This window comes from Geotrypetes seraphini, chromosome 4 (genome assembly GCF_902459505.1).
Source record: "Geotrypetes seraphini chromosome 4, aGeoSer1.1, whole genome shotgun sequence".
Lineage (NCBI taxonomy): Eukaryota > Metazoa > Chordata > Amphibia > Gymnophiona > Dermophiidae > Geotrypetes > Geotrypetes seraphini.
The window spans coordinates 128,419,903-128,436,311 of record NC_047087.1 but is presented as its reverse complement, the minus strand read 5'-3'; the positions used below and the strand labels follow the sequence as shown (position 1 = coordinate 128,436,311).

The 16,409-nt window shown below is 46.3% G+C and overlaps 1 protein-coding gene across 4 annotated transcripts in view; it reads right to left on the bottom strand.

Annotated features, from left to right (window-relative positions):
* The window catches only part of LOC117359302 (SH3 domain-binding glutamic acid-rich-like protein), a 141,659-nt gene that overhangs the window by 54,271 nt on the left and 70,979 nt on the right, over positions 1–16,409 (bottom strand). For all 4 annotated transcript variants that reach the window (XM_033941837.1, XM_033941836.1, XM_033941833.1 and 1 more), the window contains one exon: positions 13,926–14,024. In XM_033941837.1, coding sequence (XP_033797728.1) covers positions 13,926–14,024 — 99 coding nt within the window. The remainder of the gene's footprint in view (positions 1–13,925; positions 14,025–16,409) is intronic.

Here is a 16,409-nt window from a genome sequence, read left to right as displayed (position 1 = left end):
GCGGTACCGCACATCCAATTTGCCAGGGACCGCAGGGATAGAGTAAGGAGACTCGAAGCATCGCATGAAGGTCTGGTCGAGGAGCTTGTGCAGGGGAAGCTGCAAGGACTCTGCCGGAGGACGAGGCAAGTGCATGGTATCGAGGTACTCCTTGGAATATCGAGACCCAGCATCGAGAGTAATGTCCATGTCATCAGCCATCTGCCTGAGGAACGATGAAAAGGACAGTTGGTCTGCTGTCGCCGGTCTGCGAGACGGACTAGAAGAAGAAGAGGCTTCAGGCTCTAGAGAGGCCTGCAAGCAACAGGACGAGTAGAAAACCTCGGGGTCCTCGAACTCCGGGCCCGGAGGAGGAGACCCAATCGAAGCAGCATACCCCAACCGAGGCAATTTCTTCTGAGGCGAGACAGTTGAGTGTCGAGAAGAATGCTTCGAAGGATGTCTGGATCGATGCCCCTCTCGATGCCTGGAAGGGGATCGAGCCCTTCTGTGAGAAACCAGGTCAGAAGCCTCCAAGGAGCAGATCGGACTTGATGCCGTCGATCGCAGAGGCGGAAGAGTTGGCGCCTCCCCCGACGACGCCCAGGCTTGATAGGGGGTTCGGAAGAACTCGTCCTGCTTCCTGCTATGCCCAGGACTGGGTGGCCTCGAAGGTGGACGCCACACCGAGTCATGGGGAGGAGTAACCGGCTCTAAGGGAAGCAGGTCACTAAACGAGGCCTTCCTCGAGGGGATGGGCTCCAAAGGAGGCATATCACTAAGGGAGGCCTTCCTCGAGGGAATCGGTTCCAACGGAGGCACAGCTGAAGCGGAGGACTTCCTCGAGGACCCGGACACCGCTCGCCGCTCCTCCTCATCGAGCAACGAGGTCGTGCGGCGAGGAGGAGGAGGAGGGGGCGGTCCGCCCCTCGAAGCCGAAGCTGGGAGGTCACCCTGGATGTTGGCAATCAGCCGAGGCCCCATGGTCTGCATGAGCTCCACGAATTGAGCTTCCAGAAGGGACCGCAACGAAGCCGATATGGAGGGATCCGCACCAAAAGGGGGCCCTTCCGCACGGTCTCCGCGCTCCTTCGGTGCTGAGTGCTTCTGCTTGCCAGTCTTCGGCAACTTGAGCACTACCGGTGGAACTGTAGGAGTCGATACCTGCTCCGAGGAGACGGAGGAAGGCACCAGCGCCGAAGTCGAGGCCGAAACCGGTGTGAACGATACCGGTTTCAGAAGGCCCGAAGCAGCCGGGGAGGCGGAGGGCTTCGCTGAAGGAGCCGAAGCACCCGTCGATGTCGATGTCGAAGCTGTAGGTTCCGACGAAGCTTCCATCTTGAACATGGACTCCCACAGCAGACAGCGGCGCTTAAACGCTCGCCGTCAGAGTGGAGCAAGGCCGGCACGATTTCGGGAAATGACCCGGTCCCAGACACTGTAAGCACCGTCGATGAGGGTCCGTGAGCGAAATCGCGCGCTGGCACTTTTTAAAACCGGTAATCGGCCGGGACATAGGCCGGAAAAGCTCCACCGCAAGGTCGAAGGCGCGGGGCCTAAGCCACGCGGCCGACCCGGTATCGGAAGGAAAAATTTTTTTTTTTTTTTTGAAAAAAGAAATCAAAGAAAGAAATAAACACACAGGAAGAGACGGTTGGAGCAGACCGCGAATGACCAGGTCCGTGAACTGTGAATTTGAGGGGGAACATTGTACAGAACCCAGGGGATAAGATAGTCACATTAAGGCGGGGGAGTTATCAATGAGGGATCAGCAGCAGTGGGAGATCAATTGCTTTTACTCCTAAGCAGCAACGGGACCAACCCACCAAAAACCCACAGTCCCGGTTCTGCAAAATATGAGCTCCACCCTCCCTGCAGTTCGCTAGGAAAATCAACTGCTTTTACACCTAAGCAGCAGCAGGACCAGCCACCACTACCAAGAGCCCTTTGCCCCAATCCAGCCAGGCATGTGAGCTCCTCCCTCTGCAGTCCATTGGAGAGATCAATCTACCTGCTTTTAAATATCAGCAACAGTGGGAAATCAACTGCTTTTACACCTCAGCAGCAGCGGAACTATCCGCAACTACCAAGAGCACACAGACCCGATCCAGCCAAGAGTGTGAGCTCCACCTCCCCCTGCAGTCCACTAGGAAGATAAACTGTTTTTTACACCTAAGCAGCAACAGGACCAACCACCACTACCGAGAGCCCTTTGCCCTGATCCAGCCAGACAAGTAAGCTCTTCCCCCAGCATTCCGTTGGAAAAATCAATATGCTTGCTTTTAAATATTATCAGAAGTAGGAGATCAACTGCTTTTACACCTAAGCAGCACCAAGACCAGCCGCCACTATCGAGAGCTTTTGTCCCAATCCAGCCAGACGTGTATGCTCTTCACCATACAATTTGTTGGAGAGATCAATCTGCCTGCTTTTAAATATCAGCAGCATTGGGAAAACAATCTGCTTTTACACCTAAGCAGCAGCGGGTCCATCCGCAACCACCAAGAACCCACAGACCCGAACCTGCCAGGAATGTGAGATCCGCCCCCCCTACAATTCGATAAGAAGATCAACTGTTTTTACACCTAAGCAGCAATAGGACCAGCCGCCACTACTTTGCCACGATCCAGCCAGACATATAAGATCTTCCCCCAGCCCTTACCAGCTAGTTTCCAGGCTCCAGAGAGGTGAGGTGCGTGGGAGCACTTTCTCCGCCCCTTACTTGAACACCGGGAGACTTCGGACCTACAAAACAAGCCTCCGAACGGCGTGTAGCCGTTCGGCGTGCCGACGAAGGCGCCCTTCCAACCCACTGCGTGACCGTCGAAAGCCTTCCTGCCTTTACAGTTTCGGTTCGGGCGGATCTGCCTGCCACTGCGCCTGACCTTTTCCTTCAACCCCCAAGGTCCGCCGAACAATCTCTCCTCCCCCAGCGACTTTACAAAAACAGAGGAAAGAGGTAGCTTTCCACCTTCTTGCTCCCCCTCCCTCCTCATTGCTCTAAGTTCCTCCTCCCCCCTCCCTCTCTGAATTTTGTTAGACTCAAATCGTCTGTTCTTATATTGCACCCATTACTGTGATCCTTGCCCGTCCCCTTCACATTAATAGCTAGCCACTATACCGAACTGTATTCTTCCCTTTGTTCCTGCCTTAGCGCTATACCGTTCAACCACCAAAGTTGTATTTCATTGGAACTCATTGTATTTCATTATATTTTATTGGAAATTGTTAGATGCTAAACTGTACTGTATTTTACTGGAAACTGTTAGATGCTAAACTGTACTCCTTCCGTGATCAGTACCTGAACCCCCTCCCCGCTCACCCTTCCTCCCACTAACTCATTTAAGTCCCCGCCCAGTCCTGGCTTCCCGACAGTGCAGCCTCCCCTTGCTAAACCCCTCCGATTAAGCCCCCTCTGCATACGATTCCGCATGGAATACCCTATTGCTCAGGTTCCAAAAGATAAATAGTTTCAGAGGTAAATCCGCTCTCACTGCTGGGATTCGGGTTTAACCACTCTTTCCCCCCAGTGTTATCCAAAAAAAAAAAATAAATAAAAAAGACTCTCCCTACTTAGCAAACTGTTTCACACACGATTCAAACAAGCCCTGCCTCCCAGCAAAAAAGGCTCCCCAAGCTCAAACATGAAGCCTCCCTTTTGGCTCCTATTTCTCCTTCTCTGCTCTTCTCTTAAGATCACCCTCTGCTTGAAACCCCCTTCCCCCAATCTACCAGACTCCCCAAATGTCACTAATACCTGCCCCAGCCTCAAAATCCCCACGCTGTTGCGCACTAGAAGTCACTCTCACAAACATAAACCCCGCAAAGCCAACCTCGCCTATTTAAAGCCTGTGCCCCCCGCCAACCTTCCCAACCATGCCCCTGACTCTCTAACCCCAGTCCCGATACTTTACTGCAACGCCAGATCCGTATGTAACAAGACCCAAATTATGAAAGATCTCCTCACAGATTCCGATCCTGGATTCTTCTGTATCACAGAGTCCTGGATCAAAAAAGATGATTATTTTACACAAAACGAGATTTGCCCCCAGGGCTACCAAGGCCTCTTTTCTCCTAGACTAAACCGAAAAGGAGGCGGATTGGCACTCCTCTACAAATCTTTCTTCAATGTTGAACTTCTCGAAAAAGGCAGCCACCACTCACTAGAATATATGCTAGCCTCAATCAATGATGAGCTCCATCTACACCCACTAGGTATCTTATTACTCTATCGCCCGCCCACCCCCTGGAGCAATTCCTCCGAACTTGTTTACGAGACCATATCTAACGCATTCCTTAAGTTCCAAAGACTACTGATCATCGGAGATATCAATCTCCACCTTGATGACACCTCCAGCAATGATGCATCCGATTTCAATAATTTCCTCATCTCTCTCGGCCTCTCCCCCCCTGCCCCCTCTCCAACCCATGAAAAAGGCCACACACTAGACCTCATCAGCTTCCTCGATCTCACGGATTACAAAACTTCAACCGATGACATCCGTTGGGACCACATTCCCTGGTCCGACCACTACCTAGGAACCTTCTGTCTCCCCATCTTCATGTCTCACCTTGGAACCTCTCCTCAGCCCTCTAAGTCCATTACTTTCCGCAAGAAAATTTCAAGTGATCAGTTCTGGTCCAAATTTCTTGATACTCTCTCATCCAATCCTAAGCCATCAGATTCTGCAACCAACTGGCACAATTGGACCACTCTCTCAGAATCCACCTACCAATCTCTCGCCCCGCTGTCCACCAAAACCATCTCCTACTCCCGTAAGGCCCCCTGGTACCTTCCACAACACAAGATGCTAAAACAAAAATGTCGATCCCTGGAACGCATCTGGAAAAAATCTAAATCCCCCGCAGATAAACAAATCTGGAGAGTCAACATTAAACTCTACAACAATACACTCAAAAGAGCTAGGAAAAATTTCTATGGTGACAAGATCTCCAGTTCAAAAAACCAGAACAGTATGCTGTTCAATATCTGGCGCTCCTTAACTCCCAACACCAACCCTTCTATACCTCCCTCCTCCCCATCAGTGGACCTACTAGCAAACTTTTTCAATGAAAAGGTCACCGCCTTGAGAAGCTCCTTCCCTCCCGTAGTCTCCTACAATCCTCTGGTGCCCGCCTCCCCCGATCCTACTACAAAGGTCCCCACCCCCGTCCCAGTCAACAGATCCTGGACTACCTTTGAGCAAGTATCCGATTCGCAGGTCCTCAAACTCTGCCTGAAACTGAAATCCTGTAACTGCACCTTGGATCCATTCCCATCCTATCTATTTGAGAAAATACCCACACAGGCCATCTCTTCTCTCACCATACTCATAAATTCTGCCCTATCATCGGGCCTCTTCTCCCCTGAAATGGGACGCATTGCACTGACCCCCCTACTGAAGAAAGCTGACCTAGACCCCTCCTCCCCATCCAATTATCGCCCAATAGCAAACATTCCGCTCCTAACCAAATTGCTAGAGTCCATCGTCTCCTCCCAACTCTCAGCCTACCTGGAAAGATTCTCTGTCCTCCTACCCTATCAATACGGCTTCAGACCCGACTTCAGTACCGAAACCCTCCTGGCCTCCCTAATCTCGAAGATCCAACAATTTCACTCTCACAAAAAATTTGCCGTTCTCCTTCAATTCGACCTCTCTGCTGCCTTTGACGTTGTCCACCATGACATTCTAATCTTCCTACTCTCCGAGATAGGCATTAGTTCTACAGTCCTTGACTGGTTCTCGAACTTCTTACGTTCTCGCTCTTACACCGTCACCAAACATGGTTCCTCTTCCTCCCCATGGAAACCGACTTGTGGAGTCCCACAAGGCTCCCCCCTTTCTCCCATCCTCTTCAACATTTATATGTCCTTCCTGAATCTTCTCCACCTATCCCCCCTAGAAACACTCTACACTTACGCCGACGATATCCTGGTCCTCATCGAGACCGACGCGAACCTCACCAATCTCGCAGCTAACATTTCTTCTTGCATAACCAAACTTCAATCCTGGGCTCACACTGTACAAATGAAATTGAACGAGTCCAAAACTAAACTACTTTGGCTCGGCCCTAAACTTGATCAATTACCCACTTCCATCCCACTGCCCACAGGCTCCTCTCTACAGCTGGAATTCTCTAGCAAAGTTCTGGGCATCACCATAGATTCATCATTATCCTTCAACGACCACCTCAACTCCCTGATAAAAAAATGCTTTTGCAGCCTTCACATGCTGAGGAAAGCGAGATCCTGCTTCCACCAAAAACACTTTGCCGTCCTCGTACAATCCATTATCCTCTCCAGATTGGATTATTGCAATTCCATTTACCTAAGCTTAACAAAGAAAAGCCTCCACAGACTCCAACTAATCCAGAACACCGCGGCCAAACTTATCTTCTCAAAAAGTAAATTTGACCATGTCACACCGCTCCTATCCAAACTCCACTGGCTTCCCGTTATTTCCAGGGTCTACTTTAAATGTGCCTGCCTAACCTTCAAGATCCTCCACGGTATCCTTCCTCCTTTTATCCCTCTATCCTGGAATTCCTCAAATCCAACCTCCACTAGATCCACTCAAAAATTAAAACTATCCTACCCCTCCTTAAAAGGCATCTCCCTTGTTGGTAAACTTGGCTCTTCCCTCCCTTTCAGAATCACTCAGCTCTGGAACAGTCTCCCTTCCCCTCTCCGCAATTTGAGCCCCCTTCTACCATTCCGTAAGCATCTGAAGACCTGGCTCTTCTCCAGAACGTAACCCCGTCCCGCTCCTGGCACTCTCACACCAACCTCTCTTCTCTCATACTTATATAATTCCACTGTAGTTCCGTTCCTTCCCTAACCATGTAAACCGTGTCGAGCTCCATCTGCGGAGATGATGCGGTATATAAACCCAAGATTTAGATTAGATTAGATTAGATTAGGAGAGCCAAAAGAACTCAACCCGCGGCAAAATAGAAGGCAAAAAGAGAGATTCAATGGGCGCAAATTGAAGATCAACTTCTCAGCTCCGCGGAAGAAAAAGAACTGAGGAGAAAAGCCCGGAGCATCGGGCGGGAAGGCACTGGCGCATGCGCGGTGCGGGCATCTCGAAACTTCTGAGTTTCTTCAAGCAAGACATGCTTGCAAGATGTCCGTATCGGGGCTCTGTCGGATGACATCACCCACTAGTGAGAATACCTGCCTGCTTGTCCTGGGATAAACATAAATACACTGATGGCTATTTAAGGACGATGGTTTCTTCTGCAAAATCCTATATTAGGGACTATACGCAGTTTTTACAAATTCTGTCTCACTCTGATGTTCTGCTAAAGGATAACACCATTCTAGTCATGGCTGATGTATCTGCTTTGTACACTAATGTACCTCAATCTGCTGCCATTAGAATAGTTAAAGAACACATTGTAAATACTAGTTTATCTATGGTTAAACAACAACTAGTGGGTAAACTTACAGAAATAGTTGTACAATCTAACTATTTTAAATTTGAAAATACATTTTATATGCAAATCAAAGGTGTTGTGAAAAGGGCTACTGTGGCCCCCACTATAGCATGTTTATACATGTCGCAGTTTGAAGAAAAGTTTGTATATACATCTCAGTATTACAGTTCAGTGACATTGTGGAGAAGATACATTGACGATGTGTTTTTTGTATGGACTGTTGATGCTCAGTTAGTTATTTCTGTTGGAGCTCAACTCTTTTGATGTTAATATTAAATTTATTGTTGTGACAGACACACAACAGATTTCCTTTTTGGATATTTTGGTTTCCAAGGACCAATATCAATTTAGCACCAGTCTATACAAGAAGCCATTGGATTGTAATGCTTTATTCCAATATCAGAATTTTCATTCCAGAGCCCTGAAGAATAGCATCCCCATTGGTCAGTTCCTTCATTTAAGATGGATTTGTTCCAATGAGGAAGACTTCAATATCCAAGCTATGTTGATGTATGACAAATTCGTTAATAGAGGTTATCTCAAACAAATAGTTAGGAGAACTTGGAAGAGAACTAAAAACTGTCAGTGTGAATGGCTTTTCAGTTCTACTTCTCAGAGATATGATTAACTTCTTAGTGTGTATTTTACCTTATCCTGCCAATAGTGCCACCATAAAAAAATATAGTCAGAAAACACTGGCATATTTTGCAAGTACATCCAATATTTTCCCAGAGTCCTCGGTTTGCGTTCTCTAGAGCATTGTGCTTCAACCACCAGTCCATGGACCAGTGCCGGTCCACAGAAATTTCCTGCCGGTCCACAGGGCCAGCACGTGCATCAGGCCCAAAACAGTGTTCTTCAACCGCCGGTCCACAGTGCGATCAATGCGGCGTTATCTTCGAGCCAGCTCCCTCTTCCTAACTGATTCAGTGCACAAAGCCACGGGCAGTGGCTCCTACGGGCATCCTGCGCCTGAACCGGAAGCCTTCTCTCTGACGTTGCAACGTCAGAGGGAAGGCTTCCAGATGAGGCACTGGAAGTGCAAGGTGCAATTAATACTATTATGGGGGTGGGGTCTGGGGTGGAGATTGGGTAGAGATGGGCGGGGTCTGGCCCACGACTTAACCCAGTGTTCTTCAACCACCACTCCACGGACCAATGCGGTCCACAGAATAATTATTTTATTTCTGCCAGTCCATAGGTGTAAAGAGGTTGAAAAACACTGCTCTAGAGCACACAATCTGGGTGAAATATTATGTCATACGGGTTTTACTTCTCAGTTGTCAATGCGGCATCCGCATCAATGCTGTGGGAAGTGTGTGTATTGCCAATATGTTCTTTTGGCTGATAACATTGAGATCCCCTATAGCAGGGGTAGGCAATTCCGGTCCTCGAGAGCCGGAGCCAGGTCAGGTTTTCAGGATATCCACAATAAATATGCATGACATAGATTTGCATCTCAAGGAGGCAGTGCATGCAAATCCATCTCATACATATTCATTGTGGATATCCTGAAAACCTGACCTGGCTCCGGCTCTTGACACAGAAATTGCCTACCCCTGCCCTATAGCAATGGTAAGGTATTTTACCTACTTTCCAACACAACCTGTGATTCGTCTGGTGTTATTTACTGCATTATATGTCCTTGCAGCAAATATTACATTGGGCAGACTATTAGGAAAATGAAGGTTCGCATAGCCGAACATTTAAGTAACATCAGATGCAGGTGTTTGTCTGCCCCCATAGTTCATCATTGAGTTGAGTATGATCATTCTCTAACGGATGTTAAATACATTGTGGTAGCTCACGAAAAAAGTTTTTTCTGGGGATAAGTCCAAATTTCTGCTCTTAAAGGAGCACAAATTCATTTTTAAATGGCAGACTTTAGCCCCAGGAGGGCCTTAATGTAGAAAAAGATTGGTTCCTGCTGTGATTCTTTGTAGTTTCAGTTTGCCGCTCTCTGTTTACGTCATCAGCTTTCCCCTTCTCCCTCCCCTTTTTTAACCAGATGTCTTTTTCGCTACTCCTTCGTTTAGCCTGGTCTAAGCCAGTTCTTCCAGTGACAACTTGCCCTGAGAAGGTATTCAATTGTTTTTGAGTATGAATATACCATGTAGGTGAATTATATTTAAAGTATTAAATTAGATCTGTTCGATATTATTTAACACAAGTTTGTGTGATACAGTTAGATTTGTGCTTGTTTTTTTTTATTTTCTTAGTGTCCCCTCCTGATGGAGTGCAAAACTCGAACCAGGGGGGCCATCTCCTTAAACGGCATTAAGCTTTTTAAGCACCAGCACTTTGCACTAGCACTTTTCGTTCTGTGGCTGCCTATAGCTTGGAGCTGCATGCTGCCCACCAGAGAACTTAAAAGATAAGTGAATTTTGTTACTCTACATTCATGTTAAGTTCTTGGATTTATACGACGGTGTAAGGGACAGTAAAATCAACAACAACAACAGTTTGGTGATTACACTGAACAGTTTGGTGAAGGGTTTGAGCACTTTACTTTTAAAAATTTATACTGACATTTTGATTTTTCTGTGATTAATCGGGGTTATATTATTCAGTTCACAGATGATATTGTGTATCTCCCTAGTAGTATTGTTCCTTGTTCATATTGTAAAACATAGGACTCCTGAGGATAGCACTGTTGTGCCGAAAACACAGACCATGTTGAAGAATACTATGCTCCACATTTCAGAATCATTTTTTTTAAATAGGCCTCATTGTTTTATTCTGATGCTGTGGTTTGTTTCGCCTAACTTTAGTACCCAGTTATACAATTGCTTCCAATCCCCCAGATTCTATATGATTCCCTAAATTATGCGTGCACAATTGCGTGCTATTCTGAGATAGAGAGTTGCACGGGGACAGAAATCCTACCCGTCCCCGCCCATCCCCACCAGGATCCTCTCCATCCCTGCCCGTCCCCATAAAAAGCAGCAATTACTTCTGACAGGATCATCAATTCCACAGTTTCTTTTGTGTTTGCGCTGCTGTTTTCCTTGTGGAATCTCTTTGGTGGAACCCTTTTTTTTGTTTTCTGTTCAGGTAATTAACTTATAAACCCCCCTCTTTTACTAAGGCTGACGTGTCCATTATATTCTATGGACGAACCCTGCTTCCGAAGCCTTCCATCCCTGTGGGAGTCCCGTTGGCTAGAGGGAGGTCACCATGGGAGTCCCGTGGGCCAGAGGGGGGTCCCCGTGGGAGTCCCATGGGTTAGGGGGGGATTCCCACGGGACCCGCGGGATTCCCGCAATCCCCGTCCCCTATTCTGAGATGCACATAAAACTAAATTGGCTGGCAAGCCAATTAGGGACAAGAACTGGATGTTAAAAATTATTGGTGCTAACTGGCAACAATTTGGATTTGTGTGCTCATCTTGCTAAACTCTTTTCTATACAGATCCATGTGCAAATTTGTTAGTATGGCCATAGGAGGGGCAAGGGCAAGTCAAGGGCGTTCACTAAAGATCAACACAGTACAGCAGGAGCTCTGGTCCTTGAGAACCCTATTCCAGTCGGGTTTTTAGGATTTCCCCAATGAATATGCATTGAAAGCAGTGCATGCAAATAGATCTCATGCATATTCATTGCGGAAATCCTGAAAACCCGACTGGAATACGGCTCTCGAGGACCGGGGTTCCCTACCCCTGCAGTACAGTATACTCTCGCGAATTCATGGTTCCGAATTCACGGACTCAGTAATTCACAAGGGGGGGGGTTCTTTAAAACCCTCCTCCCTGCACCTATCTGACACTCATCTCCAGTCGCTCCTCCTTCCATGACGTAGGCGCATTTTGAAGTCAAACTCTTCAGACAGTGAGGTTTTGAGCCTACGGGGGCTTGCGCGGTTCCAACAGTGCTTCACTAAACTGGATAGGTGTGAAGGAAGAGGCGGGATGCATGCGCTGGGGAAAGAAGAGTTTTGTGTTTCACGCCAGAGGCTGGTGCGGAGAGGAGGGAGGTGAGGGGGCTGGGGCAAAATGGCTATTGCTGCTGTGACCTGAGGGAGCCGTTGAGTCTGTGTTCCATCTGATGCCAGTTAGAGGGCGGGGCCGGAGCAAGAGAGGAGGAGGAGGGGGAGTGACGATTACAGTACTCTTCCAATATTCACAGTTTTTCAACATTCACGGTCACTCCAAGAACGTAACCCCCGCAAATTTGAGGGGGGGAGTACTGTATTACTAAATACCAGGAATCTACACCTAGCTTACATACCAGGATTTACACCGGGTTTCAGTTGGTATAAATCATCAAGTCCAAATTTTAGTGCAGAAATAGGCTTTAAGCATAGGGTTACCAAATTTTCATAAATGAAAATCCAGACCCATGTCACCGCCCCCAGGCCTGCCCTGTTCCGTCCGGCCATGCCCCATTCAGCCTGAGTCACGCCCCATTCCACCTCCAGCCCTGTGCTTAGGCCCGCCCCCTCAACCAGTTTGCTTGTCGGAGTGGTATCTGTGCATGCGCTGGTGTGGCATGATGACATTATGTTCATGATGTCACTGCGTTGCAGCCATGCATGCACTGATGTTGCTAATTGCTAAAAGCTTTTCAAAACCCAGACAAATTGCCAGGTTTTGAAAAGCCATCCGGACCCCAAAAGCGGCCGATGGCAGGAGGGAGTGGGCATCCTCCAGCCAATCCACTATGGGGGGGGGTTTGGGGGATTGAAGGGGCCAGCGGCAGGAGGGGATAGGCATGTCTCAATTTGGGGGCTGAGCTGTCTGTCTTTGTGATCAGCACTGGTTAGAGAATTGGGGGGGGGGTAGGGTGTCTGTTAGGGCAGATTCAATTCTGCACAGGACACTGGTACCCAAATCTCAGCTGAAACCGGCATCCTATACAGAATCAGGCCCTTAGTCCAGCGAATTTCCATTTTTTTCACTGCACTGTGGCTGATGAACAGGGCAGGATTAACCACTAGGCCCAGTAGGCACGTGCCTAGAGCCCGAAATGGTCAGGGGGGCCCGATGAGGAGGACATCAACATTGTTTTTTCCAAACGGCGATGGGCCCCTCCAGCATCGATCGTCAACACAGCCCCCCCCGATCGGCAACGCGGGCCCCCCCAATCGGCAACACGGGCCCCCCCGATCAGCAACGCGGCCCCCCCCTCGACGGAAAGTAAGACAAGCAAGCAACGTGGGTAAGAAAGGAAACGGGAACTGTAATTTTGCAAGCAGTGCTGTTTGCCCAAATCTTCCCTCTGACGCATCTTCCTGTTTCTGCCTGGGCGCATGGTGGGGTGGGGCGGGGCAGGTGGCCTAGTGCACTTGTGTGCCTAGGGGCCCTCGATGAATTAATCCTGCCCTGCTGATGAATTGACCATTCTGGCACTGCACTGCAACCCCCAAATTCTGCCACCCTGAGCAGAAGCATTCTGATTTATTCTGATAACATCTCAGAGACATATTTTGAAACTATGCAGGTATGCTGAATTTCAAAAAAAATGCAAGCATTGGCATGCAGCTAGCTTATAGTATTGATGGATCAGGATCAGCATGCAGGTACTTTTCACATCATTTTAGCTAAAAAATACATACACCTACTTTTGAAAATCCAAAAACTATACAGGCCCTATGGGCTGGATTCTGTAATTGGTGCCTACAGTTAAGCACCTATTGCATTTCAATCATACTTAGGCACCAATTGCATAATCATGCTTAGCGGTGCTTAACTTAACACTTAGGCACCTGTAATGTAGGCCAGGGTTTTACAGACCATTATAGGCACCTAAGTGCTATAGAGAATCGCGCCTAGTGGCGCTTCAGTCACTCTCCACCCCTACTTTGGTATTAAGCACCGCTAGGCACTATGCGATGGGTGCCTGCCTTTTGTAGAATCGCACCAAACAAGATAGGTGCTTTTCTCCCAATTAATTTTTATTTTTTTCAATTATGAGCTTGTTAAAGTTCATAATTGAAGCCAATTTGCCAATTAAATTAGGTGCCTATCCTTACGCACCTAACTTTAGGTACCTCTTATAGAATTTCCCTCTATGTACAAAGTTTTACTCGCATACGAGGGGCCGCTGAAAAATTCTTTGCCCAACCAAAAAGAGAATAATGGGAAGCCATGAAACTTACATGTTATTCCACACTTTTCGTGGCACTTTTCATTTCAATGATATGAAATGAAACAAAACGTGTCAAGAAAAGTGCGGAATAACTTGTGCGTTTCATGGCTCTACACCACTCTCATTTTGGTTGGGCTGAGAACTTTTCAGCGGCCCCTCGTATCAGGCAGGGATATTCAATAAAGCCCATTCCCAAAGGTAAAGTACTGTTTTATTTGCAGGAAATAGCTTTGATAAATTATCCTCCAAATAGTTTTTGTGTACTCTAAAGACGTTTTTAGTGCTTGCTTTTGTATTCACTACATAAAAACAAATAAGAACTGTTTATTTCCTGCATACTACATTCTATTGAAAATATATCTCCATGGTCTTTGGAAGGCACAGACCAGCACAGGAAAAAAAAAAAAAGAGTATATTTACATGTTTCTCTGCAGGTTCTTCAGTGGAATCTGCTACATCGTCTTCATGGTCTTCCACAGAAGGCTTGCTGTCTTCATTAAAGAGAGACTTGTCACTGCCCTGCAAGAGAAAAGAGACAAATTAAACTAAAACTCTGAAAGCTATATGAAAGGGAAGCATGTGTACTAAAACAATCCAGTATTCCACTGCAGTATTCAGTAATGTACATCTAAAGCAATTAACAAGTCACAGCAGGTTCTGCTACTGTCTGACTGCCTAGGTTTTGCAGCCTGAACATACGCAGCATGGTCATCAGTCTGTGGAAAGCAACCAGCATTAGCAACAGGTTCTCTACTCTTCCTCCCCCCCAAAAAAAACATGGCACCTCTACTCATATCCACCACATACCCACCGCAGTCCCCAGCAATGACAAGAAATGGAAAGAAAGAGGAGAAGAGCAGCTGCATATCAGGCCACAGCCTCCTCTTCTGCTGCTCATTGGTGAATGTAAAATTTGCACCACTGCATTAATTTATTTATTTTAAAATGATTTATTATTCACCTATCCACAAATCTAGGCGAGTAACAAAATAGCCTACACAATATTAAAAACACACACAACATCACATAAAATATAAAACAGCAAAATTCAAACAATCTTAAAACTGTGGCCAAAGAAACGTTCATGTCACAGAGTTTTCAGCCCTTTTCTAAACTGCAAGAGAATCTTAGTTTGATACAAAAATAAAGGAAGAGCATTCCACAGCATTGGGCCTTGGACTGAAAACATTGACATGCGATTACATATGAGTCGCACCACTGCCAATGAGGGAACTTCCACAAACAGATTTTGTCAGAGGACCATAACTCACGGGAAGGACGATACCACTGTAATAAAAAGCGGACACTCAATGGACAGTTAAACTGAAGCATTCTGAAGATCAAACAGAGAACTTTAAACTCAACCCGAATGTCAATTGGTTGCCAGTGAAGCTCATGAAGTATCGGAGTAATATGATCATATCTGGATGCCTGAATAATAAGGCGAGCTGCAGTATTTTGTACTAGTTATAATGACCGCAAGACACATTTGGGCAAACCCAAATAAATGGAGTTACAATAGTCAAGTAAGGGAGTTATCAACAATGCAATAACAGTGCGAAAATTATCTCCAGAGAGATAATCACGCAACCTCAGTACCAAAAGCAGCTTGAAAAAAACACCAGAAATAACATTCTTGATCTGAGCCTTGAAAGACAACATTGAGTCAAACACAACTCCCAGACACCTGCACTGCCCACGTACCAGGACCACCTCATCTGCAAGAGTAATTTCCCCTAGGCAGGACGCTAATTTCTTTCTTTTTTTTTTAATCTTAATTATGTCAGAATACTATTTAACTTTTTGTAAAAGGACCTTGAAAATAAACTGGCAACATACCCATTTGGTAGCAAACCACAGGCAAAATCATCATCTTGACTGTTTGAACTCTCCCCCACCAAGACAGGTGTAGAGGGTTCCATTGTTCACACATTTCCGTGACTTTTAGTAATAAAGCTTTTTCATTTACTTTCATCGTTTCTTCCAATGTACTTTTTATTCAAATACCTAAATATTTTATACCATCTTCCTTCCAAATAAAAGGAAACGTATCAAATAATCTGTTTGTGAAATGTACATTTAATGGAAGAACCTCAGATTTACTCCAATTTATTTTGTAACCAGAGAATTTTCCAAATCTATCTATCAAATCTAATATATCCTATTGGTTTTAAAAGTATTTCCCTGTAACTTCAAGTGTCCCCTATTCTTTGTAATTTTTGACAGAGTGAAAAATTGATCCGCTTGTAGCCGTTCTACTCCACTCAGGATTTTGTAGACTTCAATCATATCTCCCCTCAGCCGTCTTTTTTCCAAGCTGAAGAGCCCTAACCATTTTAATATTTCCTCAAACGAGAGGAGTTCCATGCCCTTTACCATCTTGGTCGCTCTTCTTTGAACCTTTTCTAATGCCACTATATCTTTCTTGAGATAAGGAGACCAGAATTGAACGCAATACTCCAGATAAGGTTGCACCATGGAGTGATACAGGGGCATTATGGCATTCTTAGTCTTGTTAACCATCCTTTTTTTAATAATTCCCAGCATCCTGTTTGCTTTTTTGGTCACTGCCACACATTGGGTGGAAGGTTTCATCGTATTGTCTACAATGATACCCAGATCCTTTTCTTGGGCGTTAACCCCCAAGGTGGGCCCTAGCATCCAGTAACTGTGATTCAAGTTATTCTTTCCAATGTGCATCACTTTGCATTTGTCCACATTAAATTTCATCTTCCATTTGGATGCCTAGTCCTCCAATTTCCTAAGGTCCGCCTGCAATTTTTCACAATCTACATGCATTTCAACAACTTTGAACAGTTTAGTGTCATCTGCAAATTTAATCACCTCACTCGTCATTCCAATTTCTAGATCATTTATAAATAAGTTAAATAGCACCAGTCCCAG